Source organism: Chrysochloris asiatica, unplaced genomic scaffold, assembly GCF_000296735.1.
Source record: "Chrysochloris asiatica unplaced genomic scaffold, ChrAsi1.0 scaffold00041, whole genome shotgun sequence".
In the NCBI taxonomy this organism is placed as follows: Eukaryota; Metazoa; Chordata; class Mammalia; order Afrosoricida; family Chrysochloridae; genus Chrysochloris; species Chrysochloris asiatica.
In genome coordinates this window covers 6,395,446-6,417,300 of record NW_006408559.1, presented here as the reverse complement: position 1 = coordinate 6,417,300, position 21,855 = coordinate 6,395,446, and the positions used below count along the sequence as shown (strand labels likewise).

Here is a 21,855-nt window from a genome sequence, read left to right as displayed (position 1 = left end):
ACCCTCGGAAACCCTGTACAGGGTCGCTATGGGTCGGACCCGACTCGATGGCACTTAACAACAACAACAACATGTTTATGTACGTATGTGTGTGTGAGTATATATATATATATACACACACACACATGAGTCCTGCTATGGTGCTGTGGGCTAATGCACTGGACTGCAAGGTCGGTTTGAACTGCAAGGTTGATGGTTCAAGCTCACCAGCCACTTCTCAGAAACCCTATACAGGGTCTCTATGAGTCAGAACCGACTCAACAACACTAAACAAAGAACAATAAGTACTACATACACATAAACAAAACCACGTCCTAGCAACCTTATGTACAAGAGAACGAAACACGCCCCAGTCCTGTGCCATCCCCACTACTGCTGTTATGTTTAAGCCCACAGTTTCTGCTACTGTGTCAAGCCTTCTCATTGGGGTCTTCCTGTTTTTCACTTACCCTCTACTTTAAAACGCGTGATGTCCTTCCCTAGAGACACAAATAAAATGTGTGATTGTTGTGCTGTAGCAAAGTCTAATGTTTCCTCTAGTCAAAGTCTATGATGCCCACCAAACAACGTCTCTGCCCTGCTGGGTCTGGGTAAGAGACGGTGGGAGAAGACGCTGACAGGATGACAAGATTCAGCTGTGGATGTCAGCAGAGCTCACTGTCACTATAAAAACTTGAACCTCTAGCATGGGCATAAAATGAGCCATCTCAGACAGGAGGGGGGAACCTCACTATCATCAAAGTAGAAAAGCTGGGAGTGTAACACATCCTACTACGGATCCCAAGATCCCTGCACAATGAATCATGTCAAACTGGGAACAGAAAGTTGTGACAAGGGCAGGAGCGGCAGAGGAATAGCAGCAGTAGAACCAAGACCCAGAGCGCAAGACAAAGAGCAAGTCAAACTGAGTGACTTCCGGCAGCAGGCTTGCTTGCAGAGTGGGGGCCTCCAGACACTTAAGTGAGGGAGCTAGCCCGCTGATCCTGAGCTAGAGCTGAGTGCCTTCAGGCTGAGACTTACGGTGGAGCCGTGTGTCCCGTGCACATTTATTAGCAGCTGACTGGGACAGCTGGGCCCTGAGCATTTCTGACTCTGTATTGTAACCTGTTAATTTCCCTAAGAAACCCAGTAAGTACTATCTCCAAGTTCTGTGTGGACATTACAGTGGATCACTGACCCCAACTGAGGAGAAGAGAAGGCTCTGAGAGAAATGGTTGGTGCCACAGATTTTTACATATGTGTACAACACATATTGTTAACACCAGGTGATGGAAGCCTCCTCTGTTGGCTTGGGTTCCTCCCAGTTCCTCCCGCTTCTCTTTGGGTTCTTCCTCCAGTTGCGGCCATCTTTGCCACCTCATCTCCCCTAGCAGGAGCCAGAGGCAGGAAGAAGCCACCTCAGACCGCCACTGCGAGCCTCTTCAGCTAGACATTCCCTGAAAAGAGTAGTTACAAAGGGCTCCCGAAAGACCATTAGCCACAACTCCAAACCAGCCCTGCACAAAAGAAAGGGGCCACAGGGCCACCCGGGAGGAAGGATGCTCACCTGCTTGATCTTATTCCGGGAGTTGCTGATGCGCTCCGTGATGCTCTGGTAGGTGCGGATGGCCGTGGTCAGCTCCGTGTAGTGTTGCACAATCAGCTCGTCCAAGTCACGGTCACATTTCTCATAGGCTTCTTCAAGGCGGCCCTTCTCGTTTTCTCTGTCCTCCACATCATCGCTGGTGGACAGAGTTCTGGTAAAAACAGAGAACATCTCAAAATGAGTGAAACTGAAGAGAAAAAAAGCAAGAGAAAGATGAGTGAGGCCACACGATAGCATGTTCATCCTGCCACGCTAGAAGTGAAAAGGGTCAACAGTAGGAGATACGCACCCACCTTCTCCGAGAATCCCAACAGCCCACCTGAGGGACCTACCCAAGGAGCCCTGCACCTCACTTTACCCCTTGTCACTAGAATGGCTTTCATCAGAGGGCAGGCAGTCTTGATTTGGCTACATGAATCCCAGCAAAGTCAATCCATTCTTTTACTAGTGACCTGCCACGTCTAGTCAATGAGGCCTGAAGAACTTCTACGACCAGGGTTTTTTCAAGAAGAGTAGAAACAGAACCAAAAGCAAAACCCATTGTCCTGACTCAATCTGACTCATAACCCCACTGCCAATGCGTCCACTGCACCTCAGGGCCACCTTTTCCCCACAGAGCAGCTGGTGGTTTCGAACCACTAACCTTTCAGTTAGCAGTTGAGCACTTAACCACTGTGCCACCAGGACTCCTGATAAGAGAACACAGGGCCTTGTTCCCAATGCTCAGTACTGTGATACAAAACTGAGATGGCCAAACACATCCATTACTGTTCAGCCATGGAAGGGGATGCCGGGAGAGATGGTACACTCTGGCTTCATGTTACCATGCCACCGAAGCTGCCAGCCCAGCAGCGGCACACCTCGGGTCTTCTCGTTAGGAGAGATGATGAACAGCTGCAGGTGAAGCTCCTTTCAGCAGGTCATGGACACGTACTAACTGATAAAAGAAGTCAGACACTGAGGAACTACTTTCCCAACAGCACACTAGAATGACCTGGATTTGGTACAAGGCCCCCAGTGGCCTGGAAAAAAGGTCATATTCATTCTAGAATGCGTTACAACGGCAGTCATCTCAGCTACAAACCAAGGCAGCCAGTCCCTGCCTGCATCTACTATTCTCCCAACAAGGCTAACAATAATGATATGAATCAACAATAACCAGGGAGTGAGACAGATGCTTATTAAAAATCTTGCAATAACTTAGTTGGAAACGTGAGCCACGGATCTTTGTTTCCGCTATGATCGTTCCTGGATCTTTTTTTTTTCCTTTTTAATTTAGTGTTATAATCATCAACAAAGCCACCTTTTTTCCTTATCTGCTGGCTGCGGGAATTTAGAGTTTCATTAAATTCCCTCTGATTTGTCAGCTTACACATTCTGGTTCATTTCATTTATCTTTTTTAACTTAGGGAGGGGGGTATTTTAGGCTCTAGATGACGGATGCAATCAATTACAAGTTCATCATTAGAAATGCTTTCAGAGGTGGGCTGTCAGCAAATCAATCACACAGCCACATCCAGATACATGCAAGAAAAGAACAGTACCAAGCTAGGTTCCAAACTGTCATTTAGAGCTAAGATCTTCATTGTAGCTCCACATGATACGGCAAACTTCTTCAATTTAGAACTAAGGAAATGCAGTGGGCCAGTCTTTGATGGCATTCTAACTTCCAGACAGAATGTTTCAAATGTTGCAAAGCAGCTCCTAACAACAGTGAAACCTTTGGTGGGATGCAGACGGAAGAGGAAGGAATACAGTCAAGAAAAAAGGCCAAGAGGGCAAATTGGTATGCCAGGAAATCCACAGACTGGGAGCTACAGGAACTGAATTGAGGTCTTTACTGTGCCAGGTTCTGTTTCTTCATCTGTAACCTGGTGATCCTAAGTGAGAATACCTCCAAAATCATCTGCTTTCAGACAGAGGACCCTACACAAATACTGGACCACTACAGAAGTTAAGTCAGAATGGAGAACTTCGGGAGAGTTTAGCTTCAGAGATAGTTAGCAAGATGACTCGCAACATTTGGACACAGAATAGCTTCTAATATCAACCTATGGTTTCCATGATACATAGCTTTGCTCTTTCAATCTGAAACCTTCTGGGCTATTACTGTAAAGTAGAGGAAAATCATGGAAAGCCTCCAATTTATCAAGTGTCCCAAATGGAACAGTCCTGGGGTACTTCACGCCATTGTTGCCCTTTGGAACAGCAGACAATCCCAGTGTTCTCAGCGCTATGCTGGATATGGGTGTCATATTTACATGCTTCGAGTGCTTTCTTTGCCACCATTCGTGGAAAGAAGCCAAACACTTCACCTTGTTTCTATGGACTGGTGGGATTACCACGCAGGCAAGTATTGGCCCACAGAGAAGCCCCACTCCCCACCCCCACCCCCGCCCCCTGCCTGTATCAGCTGTCACACGACGGCCCAGTAACAGGAACTTTCAGAAGGACTGACCGGCATGGAGGTCAACTGGACCTACAGTGGCTTCAACAGCTTAGACTTCCATTTTTTGAAAAAATATTTGTATATTGAAATTTTATGTTTGTCCCACATCTGAAAGTCATCTGCCTGATAGCAAGTGAACTAAATAACATCCTGTCTTCAGTTGAAAATGTTGTTCAAGTGCTATCAAGTCAGTTCTGACTCACAGTTACTGTGTATGGGTTTCTGAGGGGTGGCTGGTAGGTTTAAACACTGACCTTTTGGTTAGCAGTCCAGTGCTTATCCTACAGTGCTCCATCAGGATCTTGCAGATGATGATGACAATGATGTGTGCTGATTCACAGCAATCCTGTATACAGTTTCCAAGGCTGTAAATCTTTCTGGGCACACAAAGTCTATTCTTTTTCCCACAGAGCAGTTGGTGGATTTGAACTGCTGGCCTTGTAGTTAGAAGCCCAACATGTAACCCACTATACTACCAGGCTCAATGATGATGATAAGAGCCACCAGTATTTACAGAAGGAGCCCTGCTGTGGCACTGTAGGATAAACACTGAACTGCTAACCACAAAGTTGGTGGTTCAAACCCACCAGCTGTACCTTGGAAACACTGTATACAGGGTGTGTATGATTCAGAACCAACTCGACAGCATTAACAACAACAACTATGTCTATGGAGGCCTTAGGGGCCCTCATGGTGCTGTACGCTAAGCACTGGATTGATAACCACAAGGTTAGTGGTTTGAGGCCAGCAGCCACTCCACAGGAGAAAGATGAGGCTGTCTACTATGAAGACTTAGTCTCAGAACCTCTGAGGAACGGTGCTATTCTGTCCTGGGGGGGTCACTAGGACTTGGAATCAACTCGATGCAGTGGGTTTGGTTTATCTGGGACTGCTCACACTGTGTTCCATCGGGATCACCATGACTTGAGAGGCAGACCAGCCAACCAAGCGGCTAAGAAACTGACTCTGGAGCCAGACAACATGGGTTTCAGGCCCGGCTCCACTACTTCAAAGCTACATGCCTTGAAGGACAACTCACTGCCGTCTCTGTCTGCACAGGGCTAATGGGGCACAGACTCCTAGGCTTGTTGTCAGGAATGAGCAAGTCCCACATGAGAGCGGCTTCTGACAGGACTCAAGAAGAGACTTTGGGCTTTGGGATCCCATGTGGAGTCATGCTGTGCTTTTACCCCAGTTCTGAGGTTTAGGTGGCTACTCTGAAGTTGTGCTGCAGAAGAGACTGGGTGAGTGATGAAGCTCTCCACTGCTCACTGAATGGGTGTCAGGTGGAGTCCATCCACAAGTGCCTAGGAAGAAAAGTCCTGAGGATGGAGCACAGTTCTCCTCAGACCCCCATGGGGTCGCCATAAGGCAGAGGCGTCTCCATGGCAACTGGCTTTGAGAACAGAGCATGGAGAGTCTCAGACAATCAAATGAGGGATTTTTCTTTCGAGTCCAAAAAAGGTGTGCTGTTATAGTCCATAATTTGGGGACTCCGTTTCTAAGAATCTAGGCTAACACCATGCTGGATTTTTACCAAATATCAAGTCCAAAACTGAGCCAAGATCCCATCCTTCTGACAGGAAGGCTGACAAGCCAGCTCTCAGCTGGAGAAATTGAAGGCTACACACATAGAGAGATCCACACGTACCTTCTGTCCTACATTTTGGGCAGGAGACATGGAAACAAATCACTGAATATAAATTATTGAGAGCTTCTAATCTGGCAGGCAATGCAGTGCTTATTGTACAGACATAACCTAAGACAGTCCTCACCAGAGGCTTGTGAGAGTAATGATATCAACACTCTTTCCTCAGGGGCTCAGAGAGGCAAGGTAACTCACCTACCTGCACACAGCTAACAAGTTTCAGAACTGGAAAGAAAACCAAGGCAGCTGGATTCCAAAGCTCTTCCCACTGCGCTGCTGATGGCTGTCACTGAATCACCCCAACTCACAGAGCCTTCATGCACACCAGCCCTGCACCGTCCCTATGAACAGCTGGGGTTGCAAATCAAACAATCTTTCCACTATAAAACCCAAAGTCAAATCCGTTTCTACTGATTCATAGCGACCCAATAGGACAGAGTAGAACTGCCACACAGGGTTTCCAAAGCTGTCAACTTTACAGAAGCCGACTGCCAGAGCAGCTGATGGGTTCGAACCACAGACCTTTTGATTTGCAGGTGAGCACTTAATCAAGGTGCCAACAGAGCTCCTCCTTTCCACTGTTGTTGCTGTTAGGTGCCATCGAGTTGGTTACGACACACTGCATGCACCCTGGGGTCCAAGAGAATGAAGGACTGCCCAGTCCTGGATGATCCTCATAATCTATCCTCTCCTCACGTCATGAATGTCTACCCTTCCTGTACCCTCAAATCCTAGACTGCACGACTGCACCCTGATCAGACTCACAGCTAAGGACAACAGGGAACAGCAAGCAATGTAAAACTCAGGAAGCAGCTGTTTCAATAGTAAACCATCTTGAATCTAGATAAGGAAATTCAGAAACTTGAGCAAAAAGGTACAAGCAGAGGAGCAATGGACCAAGGATTCAAGTCACCACCCGGAGGTGCGTTCAAGTTGTAGAAACACTTTTTTTGTAAGTATGAAAGTCATTTTACTTTAAATACAAAATTGTATACAGAAAGTCAACATTAGCAAAATCAAAATTCATTAAATATCACAGCCGTTCACAGAAGAGATATCATAGACTGCCTCGAAAGTCAGTTAGGAGGCACACTTGCCCAGGACCCTTTGAGCCCCACTTTGTTCCTATCCCCCTCTTCCTCAAACACAAGAGTTTCCTCCATGATCACCGGAGCTTTTAAAGACTGACCAAAAACCACAGTCACTCTTTAGGTATCTTTCCATTCTTATTTCAAAATCACTAAAGGGTTCATGAATGATAGTCAAGGTCATGTAGGAATGTAAATGGAATTCAGGTAAAGTTGGACACAGACATCTCTGGATCACTAAGAATTGCTTGGTAAGACACCTTTGGTATTTCACATGATGAATTACATCTCTGCCCAGGAGAAATTAATCCATGACCAAGAATGTATTCTCGGAATTTGTTCCATGGTACACACATCAAAACACTTGTATGGACAAGTATATGAAATAATTCTAGTGAGTTCTTGACCAGCAGTTCCTTCTTGTTGTTGTTGAGTGGGTTCTGACTCATAGCGACCCTGTATAGGGTTTCCTAGGAGCAGCTGGTGAGTTTTATTGGCCAACCTTGAAGTTCAAACCTACTGTGTCATCCAGCACTTATCCTACAGTATCATACCAGGACTCCTCCTAGTGAGCCCTAAAAGCAAGTATGAAAACCTAGGGCAAATAACCAGAGCTCTCTCTCACACGGAATTTGTCAGTTTCCTTGTTTGACTCCAACTTTTGTCTTCTCAGTGTAGCCGGTCAAGTGTTTTGAAAGGAAAATCACTACTCGCCGCCTCCAGCTCCTTCTATGGAGCAATTTTGCTTTCACTTGGAACTTAATGGAGTAATAGAGTTCAGATCGCAGAAAATACATAAAAGTCAGTGTTATTTTTAGAAAGGACAAAAGGAAGATCAAAGAAAAAAACACACCTATGAAAATCAGGTTAGACACCCAAAGGGGACCCAACCCTCAAGAGAAACAATAACCTTCCATCACAAACAAAAGAAGAGGTCACAAGAAAAGAAAAGGGAAAGGAAAAAGAAAAAAAAGTCTAAGCACTATTAGACTACACCAAGGGATGGAATGATTCGGAAAAGAACAGCAAAAATGGCTGCACAACATGAAAAATATAATCAATGTCAATGAATTGTATGCACACACTGCAAAGAAGATACATATTTTGTGATGTATATTTCCACCAATTTTTTTTTTAAATAGAAAGGATACACCTGGGGGTAGTTGTGAGGTTACACAGCATGCCTTTGTTAAGTGCCCACCAGCTGGTTCAAACTCATAGGGACCCTGTATAGGGTCTCTAAGGAGTGGCTTATGGGTTTGAACCACCAACCTTGTGGCTAGCAGTCCAGTGCTGATCCTAAAGCACCACACCAGGACATAATGAACACAATTAATGCTACAGAACTGTAAATGCAATAGATTGTAAATGTAAGAAAATGTTAAAGCCACAAATGCTTCATGTGTATGTTCTCAACTGAAAAAAAAAAATAATAACCTATCAAAATATTATATGACTAAGTGTGGGAATTGATGGAATACAAATTGAAATAGTTCAACAAAAGTCACACAGCACTGGAGGCACTCATTCATCTATGCCAAGAAATTTGAAAGACAGCTACCTGGCCAGCTAACTGGAAGAGATCCAGATTTGTAACCATCCAAAGAGAAGTGACTCAACAGAATGCGGCAGTCATGGGACCATATCCTTAATGCCACACGCAAGTAAAAGTTTGTTGAAGATAATTTTTAAATGGCTGCAACAGTCCATTGACAGGGAACTGCGAGAAATTCAAGCTGATTCAGAAGAGGCTGTGGGACTAAGGATACCATTGCTGACATCAGATGGATCATGACTTAAAACAGAATATGAGAAAGATGTTTATTGCCTATTCAAAGGCTTTAGACTATGCGGACCATGACAAGCTACAGATAGCCCTATGAAGAATGGGGATCCCAGAGCCCTTCACTGTGCTCATGAGGAACCTGTACATAGACCAACAGGCAGCCCTTTGAACAGAACGAGGGATATTGAAAGGTTTAAAATCAGGAAAGATGTATGCCAGGGCTGTATTCTTTCGCCATACATATTCAATATAAATGCAGACCAAATAATCTGAGAAACTGGATTATATGAAGAAGAGTGTGGTATCAGGATTAGAGGAACACTCATTAAGAACTTGCAATATGCAGATGATATAACCTTGCTCTCTGGAAGAGAAGAGGACTTAAACTACTTAATGATACAGGTCAAAGATCACAAACAGCCTTCAGTATGCATCGCACCTCAATGTAAAGCTAACAAAAATCCTCACAATTGGACCAATAAATAACATCATGATAAATGGATAAAAGACTGAAGTTGTCAAAGACTTCATTTTGCTTGGATCTACAATCAACATGCACGGAAACAGCAGTCAGGACATAAAATGACGTGTTGCATTAGGCAAACCTGCTGCACGAGACTTCCTTAAAGTGTTTAAGAGTAAAGGTATCAGTTAGAAGACTAAGGAGTGTCTGACCCAAGCTATTTTCAATAGCCTCATATGGGTGTGAAAGTTGGACAATGAATAAGAAAGACTGCATATAGAAGAACTGATGTGTTTGAATTAAGGTGTTAGACAATAATGTTGAAAGTACTGTGTAATACTAGAACAAATCTGTGTCGGAAGACATACAGCCAGAATGCTCCTTCTAAGCCAGGATGGTGAGGTTTCGTCTCTCATACTTAGAACACGTTATAGGGAGGGACCAATCAAAATAAAGCGGGGATGGATTGGCACAAGTGGCAGCAGCAATGGGCTCACGTGTAGCAACTTGTGAGGCTGGCGCAAGACCAGACATTGCTTCCTTCTATTGTGAACAGAGCTGGGCTGAGTCGGAGCTGACCTGATGGCACCTAATAACAACAACAGCTCCTCAGAAATCTCACACAGGGTCGCTGTGAGTCAGAACAACAACAATCATCAGAAAACTACACCAACGGCTTGAACTGCCGACCTTGCAATTTAAACAGCTTTGCAGTCTGATGAATTAACCCATAGCTCTGACATCTATTTCCTAAGCACCAAGCATAGTTCTGCTGGAGGCCCAGCAGGGAACAGGAAGTCTGCATTCTAGAGGGGGGTAGCAGGCAACAAAACAGATAGGCATGTAATGTGGTGGAGGGGGATTGAGGTAGGGGACCCCCTGAGTAATGCAAACATTTAATGAGCTGGGGGGGCTAATAGAAAAATTGGAGGTTCAAGCCACACCCGATCTGCCTCAGAAGAAAGACCTGGGAATCTACTTCTGAAAAATCAGACACCATGAGTCTGAATCAACTCCACTAATAAACCCAAACAAAAAACCCCACTGCCATCGAGTCCATTCCCACCCATAGTGCCCCTTTATAGGGTTTCCCAGGCTGTAAATCTTTATAAGAGCAGGAAAACCTCATCTTTCTCCCAAGAAGTGGCTGGTGGGTTTGAACTGCTGGCCATGCAGTTAGCAGTGCAGTGCTTGTCCAGTGGCCTCCAAAGTGAGAGAGTTTCATTAAGGAGGGGGTGGGGGGGTAGGGTAGGGATTACATTACACCGGGAGGGCGGGACAGGACTGTATGACACAGATGGCATCTGAATGGTGCTTCTCTGGGGGAAGATGATTCCAGAAAGAACAGAAAATGCACAGGTCCTGAAGCAGGAGCATGCTGGGCTTGTCCAAGTCACGAGGAGTGGCCAGGAGGTCAGTGTGGCTTTAGAGAAAGCATCCCGGGTGGGTGACGATAATAGGAGATGAGGTCAGAGGAAGCCAGGAGGCAGATCTGAGGCAGCTTTGCCAGCTTTCCCTCTGAGCTGTTTTAAAGCCACTCAGGGATGGCCTCAAGCCGAAGAATGACAGCTTAGACTGCCTGCCATTCAGAAAATCACTGTGGTTACTGACAAACTTGTGGGCTTCCCAGAAGGGTCTTCTATGAGATGGCAACTTTAAGTCTATTTCTCCTCAACCCAGTATTTAAAACAGGAGGGGCTGGGAAAAATTCTCTGAATAACAATAGTTACATTCAAGTCTCATTGTAATTACACCTCACCTCTTTCCCAAAAGATATGAGATGGTTGGAGAGGAGCACAAGCGGAACTCGGGACCCTATCCAGAGAAGCAGCGATACCAGAGATAGAGGCAGAGATGGGGACATGGAGAGAGGGAGCAGCTAAGGACTCCAGGTTCATGGAAAGTGAGGGACTGAGAGCCACCTGATCAGGAGGCAGACTTGCAGAATGTGCACTTTGGAGGTGTAAATCATTATATATGCCTGAATGGGGTTTTTTTGTTTGTTTTAAAAAAAGAGCTAAAATGAATAAAGAGAAATACTACTAACTGATGGTACATGGAGGGGATTATAATCATTGTAGTGAAACAAGGAGTATGATTTGTTGAATGTAAAACTGATGATCTGCCCTGTAAACTTTCACACAAGTCACAAAACTTTAAAAAAAAAAGACATGAGATGGTTTATAGAAATACATACACAATAAAAAGCCAAATACTTTTTACAGAGTTCAAATTCACCAGCCGTTCTTCTGAACCAACTCGACGGCACTTAACAACAACAACAAACAGAGCAAATGGAGTCCTGGTGTGGCACTGTAGAATAAGCACTGGACTGCTAACTGCCAGGTTGGCATTTCAAACCCTTCAGCTGCTACAGGGTCACAGTCGGAACCTACTCTGTGAGTTCTTAGCCACTTAACACCAACAGTGGTACTTAACAACAACAACAAATGGACAAATGAGGTTTTACTCGCTTCCTCCTTTCAGCTAGGAGTTCAAGCTGAGCAACCAGCAATACTTTGAAGAGAGTATTCGGGGCAAGTATCTAGTTTAGAGGATGAGACAGGAAGACAGTTATGGCTAACAACTATCCCTGAAACCCGGAGCCCAGGTTTTCCCCTGAGCTACCGGATGATGCACAAGTAATGTGGGAACAGTTACAGGTATTTCAGCCAAGTAACAAGAGTCTCCCAAAGTCCGACCCTACAAAATACTGGCAATATTGTTTTGGTTGGGGGAATTCTCCCGGCAGATGTTATCCGTTACTCTCCTTAAACTGTCAGCTTCACAGATTCTTGGCGAATCCACATGAAGAATTAGCTGCCTAATAAATACACCTGCAGATAACTAAGCTAATTACCTGCTGTAGAAACAGTTTCTGGAATGCACCTGAATTGTGGCGACACCTGCAGTACAATTAGCAGTAAGTCATGCTCTCTGGAAACAGGGAATACATGTAATTGTCTGCCAAGGGCCTTCCTAGCTGGCATTCAGTGACCTCTCCTCCAGGAATAATAAAGATTAACACAATAATTAATGGAAATCCCTTCAAGCAACTCAGAAAAGCTAATTACTATAAGGCTTCACTTCCCAGGAAGCTGCCGCTCCACAAATCAAATTGCCAGTGAGAATCACATTTCCTTGGTGACCCCCTTGTGGAAGGTCCTCAAAATGGGGCCTCTGAGCAGACAAGCAGAAGTCCCCACTCGGAACTACCCTCTCTCCTGTTGGGACAATTTCATCACATTAAAAATAACAACAACAATACCAAGAAGGAGAGGGACTCATCTTGATATGTAGTATTTACTAACTACTTACTCCTGAGCACACTGCCATCAAAGGAAGACTGAGCATCGAGACATTCTCCACAAAAGCTCTAGGGTTACCTCACTCTAAAGAGGAAGGAAAGTCACTATGGCCACCTTACTGATCTTTCAAGAATGTCATATTTCCTTTTTGCTATTGATCCCGATGCAAGAAGAGAGTCTAAAGCTGACATGATTCTTTAAAAATGTGAATCCTACTTCGTTCCCAAACTACTTTTATGCAGCAGACACTTGGTCACACTATTAGAACTACGAAGCCCTTGTTTCAATGTGTCAGACTCAGATGATCTTTTCCTTTAAAACATGGAAGAAAAGAGATTACTAAGAATTACTAAGTGTTCTAAGGAAGAAAACGGCCCCAGATTCAAACATTTTATAGAAACCCCTTTATTAAGCCTTGTTGATGGTGTTAAGTGCCATCGAGTTGGTTCTGACTCATAGTGATCTGTATTAGGGTTTCCAAGGTGCAGCTGGTGAGTTTGAACTGCTGACCTTGTGGTTCACACGCCAGTGCTTATTAAACCTTCATCATGTGATCAAAACTGTGTTTAAAGGATTCACAGCAAGGTGGTGAATTACTGTTGTTGTTAGATGCTGTCAAATCAGTACCGACTCACAGCAACCCTATGCACAACACAACAGGTCCTGTGCAATCCTCACAATTGTTACTATGCTTGAGCCCAGCGCTGCTGACACCAGGCCAATCCACGTCACTAAGGGTCTTCCTCTTTCACTGACCGTCCACTTTACCAAGCATGATGTCCTTCTCCAGGAACTGGCCCCTCCTAACAATACGTCCTAAGTATGAGAAACAAAGTCTGACTACCCTGACTTCCAAAGATTCTGACTATACTTCTTCCAACACAGATTTGTTTGTTTTTCTGAAGTTCATGGTACTTTCAATATTCTTCGCCAACACTGTGATTCAAATGAATTGATTCTTCTATAGTCTTCCTTACTTATCATCCAACTTTCACATGCATATGAGGTTCCTGAAAATACCATGGTTTGAGTCCGTCTTAATCCTCAAACTGGTATCTTTGCTCTCGAACACTTTAATGAGGTCTTCTGCAGATGTACATAACACAATGTCATTTGATTTCTTGGCTGCTGCTTCCCTGAGTGTTAATGGTGGATCCAAGCAAAATGAAGTCTTGGACAACTTCAATCTCTTCTCCATTATCATGGTGCCATTTATTGGACCAGTGGTGAGGATTTTTGTTTTCTTTACATTGAGGTACAATCCATACTGAAGACTATAGTCTTGGCTCTTCATCAGTAAGTATTTTAAGTCTTCTTCAATTCCAGCAAGCAAGAGCATATCATCTGCGTAATGGATTGTGTTGTTGTTGTTAAATGCCATCAAGTCAGTTCCAACCCATGGAGACCCTGTATAGGGTTTTCGAGGAGCATCTGATGAGCTTTGAACCACCAACCTTGCGGTTCAAACTGACTTTGCAGTCCAGCGCATTCACCCACAGCACCACCCAGGACTCCATAATGCATTATAGACAACAGAAAACAAAGGAAGTCCTCACAAAACTCCATTCATCAGTCACAGGAGGGAAAAGACCCATGACTAAGATACATATATGGCACGGGAGGATGATGCACTGGACTGCAGGGTCGGTCTGAACCTCAGTGTCGGCAGTGCAAGCTCACCAGATGCTTTCTGGAACTTTATACAGAGTCGCTATGAGTCAGAACTGACTCGACAGCACTTAACAACAGCAACTACTTGATAGTGGGGTGAGGAGGTTGCATGCAGTCCTAGTACCCCAACTTCTAATTGACTCACATCTATAAATCCCTGAGGGGATGACAGTCCCTCTCTGGACTGACCAGGGGTATTGTAATCTACTTTCACACACTCTGCCTGAGGACAAAGCTTTTCACCTTGTTAATGGACAGAATGAACTCAAAAGGCGGTTGAATTTGTGTCAAAACTCCAAGTGGAAAACTAGCATTCCCCCAGTAAATCTCAAGCTTTGGTAAACCAAGTACTTGAAAATTTAAGCTCTAATACACTAAGGAAGGAGCTCTCATAGCATAGTAGTTACGAATCGGGCTGTGAACTGCAAGGTCAGCAGTTCGAAACTACCAGCTGCTCCACGGGAGAAAGATGAGGCTCTCTGCTCCCGTAAAGATTTACAGCCTCGGAAACCCTGTTCAGGGTCACTATGGGTCGGAACCAACTCAACGGCACTTAACAACAACAACAACAATACACTAAGGAAGGAGTTCTGGTGTGGGGCTGACAGATCAGCACTGGACCACTAACCACAAGGCTAGCAGTTCAAATCCACCAGTCGCTCCCTGGAAACCACCTGCAGGATCCCTATGAGTCCAAACCCACTCCATGGCACTTAACAAAACCACCACTAAGAAGACGAGGTGACAAGTAGGTCTTTGAAGTCTGTTATCTGAAGCAGAGCACTTTGTATATGATAAATAGTCCACAAATAATGACAATGACTTATAAATTAAGAGACCCTCATCATAATTCTGAGGGTGCGAACAAAACCACACATAAAGAAATGTCCGAGACGAGCAGCCTGTAATCACATAGGCTCTGCCTTCATTCATAGCATTGTCAAACAGACACTATGCTTTAAAAAATCAGGTTTGGGGATTGCATGTTTCCTAATTATGTCTTATTAGATCCCATAAAACAAAAGGAAATCCCATCCCAACTGATGGCAATTCACAACGACAAGTGCCTCTGAAAAACTTTTCTGGTGCATAAAAACAACATCACTTCATGCAGTACAAAGTGATTCATTTAACGTCAAGTGACAGGAAACAAGTCCTGGGTTAATGCCAACTGAAAAATCACTAGTGTCTGCTTCAGACAGCACTTAGAGCCAATTACTAAACCAACACATGCAGTTTTTCAATATTTCAATTAATTCCATTATACCGAACACTTCTGGAGATCACAAGCTATAAATCTTACAGCCAATAAAGGTGGCCATCATCAAAAATTAACTATAAGTCACAGTCTCTAAAGCCTAAAATTGAGTTCTGGTTTGACTAAATTAACCTCCTCGTAAAACTACTCTACCTTTTTGCCAACCAGTTTAAGCTCCATGTCCTCCTTAAAGCACTGTCCACAGTGAATTTATTTTCCACTGCACTTTTAACTGTTTTTGTTGTTTCTACCACAAAATTACTGCATTTTGTAGTTTTAAATGTGTAACAAAAAAACTCCATTGCTTTCAAGTTAATTAAAACTCACAGCAGTCACATGGAACATGGTAGAACTGCCCCACCGAGTTTCCAAGATTTTCATTTTTACAGAAGCAGATTGCCACATCTTTCTCCCATCAAAGATGTATTGTTGGTGTCAGTGTTGTGGGACAGAGGACTCTACAATTGTACGCCATCTCCTTGACAATACACTTCTCTTTATGTATACATACATATATTTATCTCACTGGGTTTGCTTCTGTAGAAAACCTGGCCTACTGGAATCAATTTGGACCAAAAAGCAGGCAGTTCAAACCCACCAACCACTCCTCGGAACTGCTATACACGGTTGCTATGAGTTGGAACCAACTCAACAGCACTTAACAACAACAGAGACATATAAAAAAGATGGAGACAGCCGAAATGCCCATCGACAGAAGAATGGTTAAACAAACTTTGGTAAATACACCCAGAGGAATAAGGTGCAACTTTGAAGAATAATGATGGATCTGTAAACACCTTGCAATAGGATGAACCTGGAGATCATGCTGAGTAAAGTTAGTCAATTACAAAAGGACCAATGTTGTACAAGGTTAAGAATCATTTTGTCTTTTGATAAAAGAAACAACCTATGGTGGTTACAGGAAGAGAATGGGGAGGGAAAATTATTTAGGGGCTAGAGATAGACCAATCAGCCATCCGTCAGTTTGTCCTACTGTGGTGGTTTGTATGTTACTGTGATGCTGGAAGCTATTCCCCAGGTATTTTAAATACCAGCAGGGACAACCACATCTTCACTCATCTTGGTTGACAATCTTCCCTCTGTTGGTTCATCTTTGAGGTCTTCTCAACCTCCTTAAAACACGTGATCCATTGTTTTATGTGGACCAGCATTCTCATAAACTTGTTGCAAAGCTGCAATGATTTGAGGCAACGGCCACTTGAGTTTTCTTTAAAATTTGATATTAGCCCTCAAAATAATTTTTTCACCCATGGCACAAAAAGCATTATTTTTCTTTTTAAAGGCACCCTACAGAGCACAGCCTTCAGTATGGATTACATCTCAATGTCAAGAAAACAAAAATCCTCACCACTGGACCAATAAACAACATTCTTATCAACAGAGAAAAGATTGAAGTTGTCAAGGACTTCATTTTTCTTGGATCAACTATCAACACTCAATGGAAGCAACAGTCAAGAAATCAAACAACGTATTACACTAGAAAAATCTGCTGCACAAGACCTTTTTAAAGTGTTGATAAGCAAAGATGTCAGCTTGAGGACTAAGGTGCACCTGACACAAGCCATGGTGTTTTCAATAACCTCATATGCATGCAAAAGCTGGATATTGAATAAGGAAGACCGTAGAAGAATTGATGCTTTTGAGTTGTGGTATTGGAGTAGAATATTGAAAGTGCCATGGGCTGCCAAAAGAGCTAATAGATCCGTTTTGGAAGAAGTGCAGCCAGAGTGCTCCTTGGAGGCCAGGATAGCCAGGCTTCATCCCTCATACTTCGGACATGTTGTCAGGAGGGACCAGTTGCTAGAGAAGGATTTCATGTTTGGTAAGGTGGAGGGTCAGAGAAAAAGAGGGAGACCCCCAACAAGATGGACTAGCCAAGTGGCAGCATCGATGGACTCAAGCGTGGCAGCAATAGTGAGGCTGGCCCAGGATCGGGCAGTGTTTCGTTCTGCTGTGCATAGGGTCGCAATGAGATGGTACCAACTCGATGGCACCTAACAACAACAACAACAGCAGCAGAGCCTAGAGAACTTGTCTGCATCCGTCCACTGATTGCAGAGACACGTGTACACACGTTCTGTTTGTAACAACCCCATGCACTGAGGAAACAGGGTAAGTAGAAATACTTTCTGACTTATCCTCATTTGCTGTCAGAATTCCTGAAAGTTTATAAAATGTTTAATTTTCAGATCGTCTAGCAGTAACTTTCATGCAGCAATGCATCGGCAACACCAACAATCCCCAAGGGTATAAAGGGAGCTAGGAAACCTAAAATCATTATGATTCGGCTCTAAGGAAGAGAGGAAGTGATACCGGAGAGGAACACTGACACCTCACACACTTTCCAGAATCCTCCTCAGAACGGTGGCCACATTCCTCTCCTGCCACAAGCTTTATCAGGGACCTCAAAGCTGTTTGTTCAAAGACCTGATCAAAGCCTGAACCCCTTCAACAAAGTTTACTTTGAATTAAGTACTGGCTGACCAAAACACGTTCTGAGAAGGAAGGGAATTTAACAGGTGCCTACAAGAAAGGATTCGCTAAGGTTTTGAAATCTCAACTTCTGTGAAGACATTAAAGTTGGTGAGAAGCCTACATGAGCCTTCTGCTATCTTCAAACCTCCTTGACATCTGTAACCAGAGTCTGTCTATAAAAGCTTTGCTCCCAGGTTTCAACAGGGTCTCTCAAGTCACAACCAAAGTTTGTCTTCCCAATTAAACCAGCCAACTTATAAAGAAGACAGAGACAACATTTAATTGGAAAGCAAATCACCTTGCAAGAAGTGGGAAACACATTTTCCCAATTAGAAACCTAACAAGAAATCACACACAAAAATAATAAAATAGCACCTCCAAAATGCCACCTTCCTTATTGCCACTGACAAAGACTGCCTCCACCAACTTCACATCAAATAAAAGGTTGTGGGGATGGGGGGAAATAATCAATAGAAAGGCAGGAGAATGGATGTGTGTGTGTGTGTGTGTGTGTGTGTGTGTGTGTGTGCCAGACTATCCAAACTGGACATCAGCAGGTCGTCAGCATTCTGAGCTCCCAATTATTTCCACTTTACAGGCTCAAGGGCAACACTTGAAACCATCCAGGGCCTCAGGGCATCACACTTAAATCCAAGCACTGTCTGTGGGACCCTCCACACTCTTCATCAGAGCACTCCTCCCAGTCCTGAGACTCTCCTGGGAGTCCACCTTTTCAAACATTCAAATGTCTCGAAAGGTTTTTGTTCAGCAGTTTTTAACTGATTAAAAAATTGTATTCATGAATTTCAAGGTAATATAGAAATAGCCAGCTACTGTCATTACAATAATACTACATCTTTTGATTATTCTGGCTGTTAAGGGATTTAAAGTGATAGATTATCATGCCAGCAAAATTGTCAGTACTGAACTGCTTAGTACCCTGGCTGGAAACAGCAATGAGATCTGAATAGTCTCTATTTTTATATCTACTTAAGGAGCCTTGGTAACAGAGGTCAGCAGTTTGAGACTACCAACAGCTCCGTGGGAGAAAGATATAGCTTTCTGCTCCAATAAAGATTTAGACCCTGGAAAGCCTATAGAGTCGCTATGAGTCGGAACCGACTCGGTGGCACACCACCACCACCTCCACTCTGTCCTTATCAAATCCTTATCCACTGGTGTTTGCTGCTGTCTAGCATTAAAAGGTGATTTTCATAATAAATGTCCCATTTATTATAAAACATATGCGTCTAAAGGTATACTAGAATAGCATCATAAACTACATATATGTAAAGTACACACTGTGTCATGCTGACACATACTGTACTATGCAGTCTGTGTGCCGTCAACTTGGTTCCAACTCATAGCAACCCTGTGTAGTGTTTCTGAGGCTGGTAATCTTAACAGGAGCAGAAAGCTTCATTTCTCCCGTAGAGTGGCTAGTGGATTCGAACAGCTGACCCTGTCATTAACGGCCCAATATGTAACCTACTATGCCACCAGAGCTCCTTAACATAGTGTTATTATTGTTGCTAAGTGCTGTCCAGTCAGTTCCAACTCAGAGTGATCATATGTAGGGTTTCCGCAGAGCAGCTAATGTAGCATGCTTTTGTTGTTGTTATTAAGTGCTGTCTAATTGATTCCGATCCATAAGGAGCTCTGGTAGCGTAGTAGTTACGAATTGGGTTGCTAACCTCACAGCCAGCAGTTCGAAACTACCAGCTGTTCCGCGGGAGAAAGATGAGCTTTCTGCTCCCTTTGTAAAGATTTACAGCCTCAGAAACCCTGTACCAGGTCACTATGAGTCAGAACTGACTCCACGGCACATAACAACAACAACAATCAATTCCAACCCATAACTACTTTGTATAGTGTTTCCGAGGAACAGCTGATGAGCTTGAACCACCAACCCTGTGGTTCAAACCAACTCTGTAGTCCAGTGCATTAACCCACAGCACCACATCAGGACCTCAATGTAGTATAGAAGTAACATATTTTTTACATATCAAAGCAAGAGATTTCCTATGCAAAAAAAAAAGCACAACTGTTCGGTGATATTAAAAAAAGAAACCAATGACACTTCCCAAGGACAGTAGACTCTTATCACTAACATGTAATGACCCAGTAAGAGGTCCACAGCAACATTATAGAGACCTGTCACTTAGAATGTTCATCTCTGAGGACAAGGAGATTTTATAAACCCAAAACTAAACCTACAGCCATCAAGTCGATTTTGCCTCATAGCAACCTCATAGGACAGGGTAGAACTGCTCTCTAGGGTTTCCAAGACTGTGAATGTTTATGGGAGCAGACAGCCTCATCTTTCTCCTGCAGAGCCGCTGGTGGTACAACCTCTTGGTAAGCAGCCCTACTGCCCAGGGTTTTCCTTTTGAAGGTACTACCAGAGCCAACTATAATCTTTGAGATAACTGACTAGGACTAAGGAGAGGAGAATGTTAACAAAGTTTCATAAGAGGAATTAAGAACAAAAATACAATGTTGCAAGAAAGATTCCAAAAAGAGAGCACACTAGACCAGGAAGGAGCAACTTGGGAATTGTTGTTATGTGCGGAGGAGTTGGTTCCAACTCATAGCCACAGGGTTTCCGAGGCTGTAAATCTTTATAGAAGTAAAAAGCCTCATCTTTCTCCTGTGGAACAACTGGTAGTTTCAAACTGCTGACCGTGGAATTAGCAGCCCAATTGATAACCACTAAGCTAGCAGAGGTCCTTAACTTGGGAATGGCAGATTGCAATTTACTAACAAGAAATGGAAACCCTCTGGTCCCTTCCTTCCTGAAGGACCCCCTAAGCACAGGGTTAGCCTGCCAGCCTCCTCTCAGAGCCACTGCCTGTATCCCTGCAAAGTCAAAGCATCTCAGGAGGGACATAAGAGGAGAGAGAGTTGCCAACACTCTCATGCCAATGCCAAAATTTGTCTTTGACTCAAAGAAAGGTTGAAATATAAACACCAACAACCTGCAACCTTAAACAAGATGCTAGGCTGGGGGACTCCCTTCTGTCACACTCTGGTATTAAATATGAAAAACAAAAGTGTCATTCAAGGGTAGTAAAGGGTAAGGACTTAAAGGAAAACCTAAGAAGAGACTGGAGGAACCCAAGGCTTGGGCCCCTTTGATCTCAGTCTGGCAGTAGAATAAGTGTGGGGGTGAGGGGAGGACAACAGCACCAGTAACATATATGCATCATGGAGGGGGTCAACACTCAAGATCAAAAGGACAGCATTTACCTAAGGACAAAGTTCAGAAGGCTTGGGAAAGAAAGTTGAATGGAAACAAGAATCCCAGGGAGGAGGTGGGGTAAGGGATGGTAATGGAGGGGGACTGCAATCACTGAAATGAAACCAAATATATGATCCGGTGGATGTAAAACTGATGATCTACTCTGTAAGGCTTCATTGAATCCACAATAAAAAGTTTAAAAGAGAAAATCAATACACAACAGAAGTCAAAGTAAAAGAGGCCTAGGCGTAAACCAGGCTGACAAAGTCAAGGTAACGTGGATTAGCAGGAGACAGGCAAGCACAGACCTGCTGTCAGCCCAGACCAAAGGCAGCAGCCCAGCTCGGAATGCACCCCCCAAAAAAGCTTCAGTTTGTTTTTTTTTTATGCATCCTACAAACATGGACATTTAGGATATATTTAGGAGCACAGTGCCTCCATACAATTAGCACTGGACTGTGAACCACAAGGTCGACGGTTCAAGCCCACTCACCACTTCACGGGAGAAAGATAAAGCTTTCCACTCCTGCAAAGATTTGAAGCCTCGGAAACTCTACACAGGGTCACTATTAGTCGGAACTGACTCACCGGCACATACCAGCAGCAGCACAGTATTTTTAACCAACATCAAAAAAGAAAAAATGACTGAGCACTTTGGATCTGTAAGATGACGACTGGACTGCTAACCACAAAGTCGGTGGTTCGAGCCCAGCAGCCCTCCATGGGGATTTACAGCCTTGTAACAAAACTCTATGTGAAACTCGATGCGAAAGCTGGACAGTGAATAAGGAAGATCGTAGAAGAATTGATGCCTTTGAGTTGTGGTGTTGGAGGAGAATACTGAAAGTGCCATGGACTGCCA

At 43.8% G+C, this 21,855-nt stretch overlaps 1 protein-coding gene across 1 annotated transcript in view; it reads right to left on the bottom strand.

The window, feature by feature from the left end:
- EXOC4 (exocyst complex component 4) overlaps window positions 1-21,855 on the bottom strand; it is a 947,076-nt gene that overhangs the window by 909,524 nt on the left and 15,697 nt on the right. Inside the window, 1 exon segment of the mRNA XM_006861146.1 lies at window positions 1,547-1,736. Coding sequence (XP_006861208.1) covers window positions 1,547-1,736 — 190 coding nt within the window.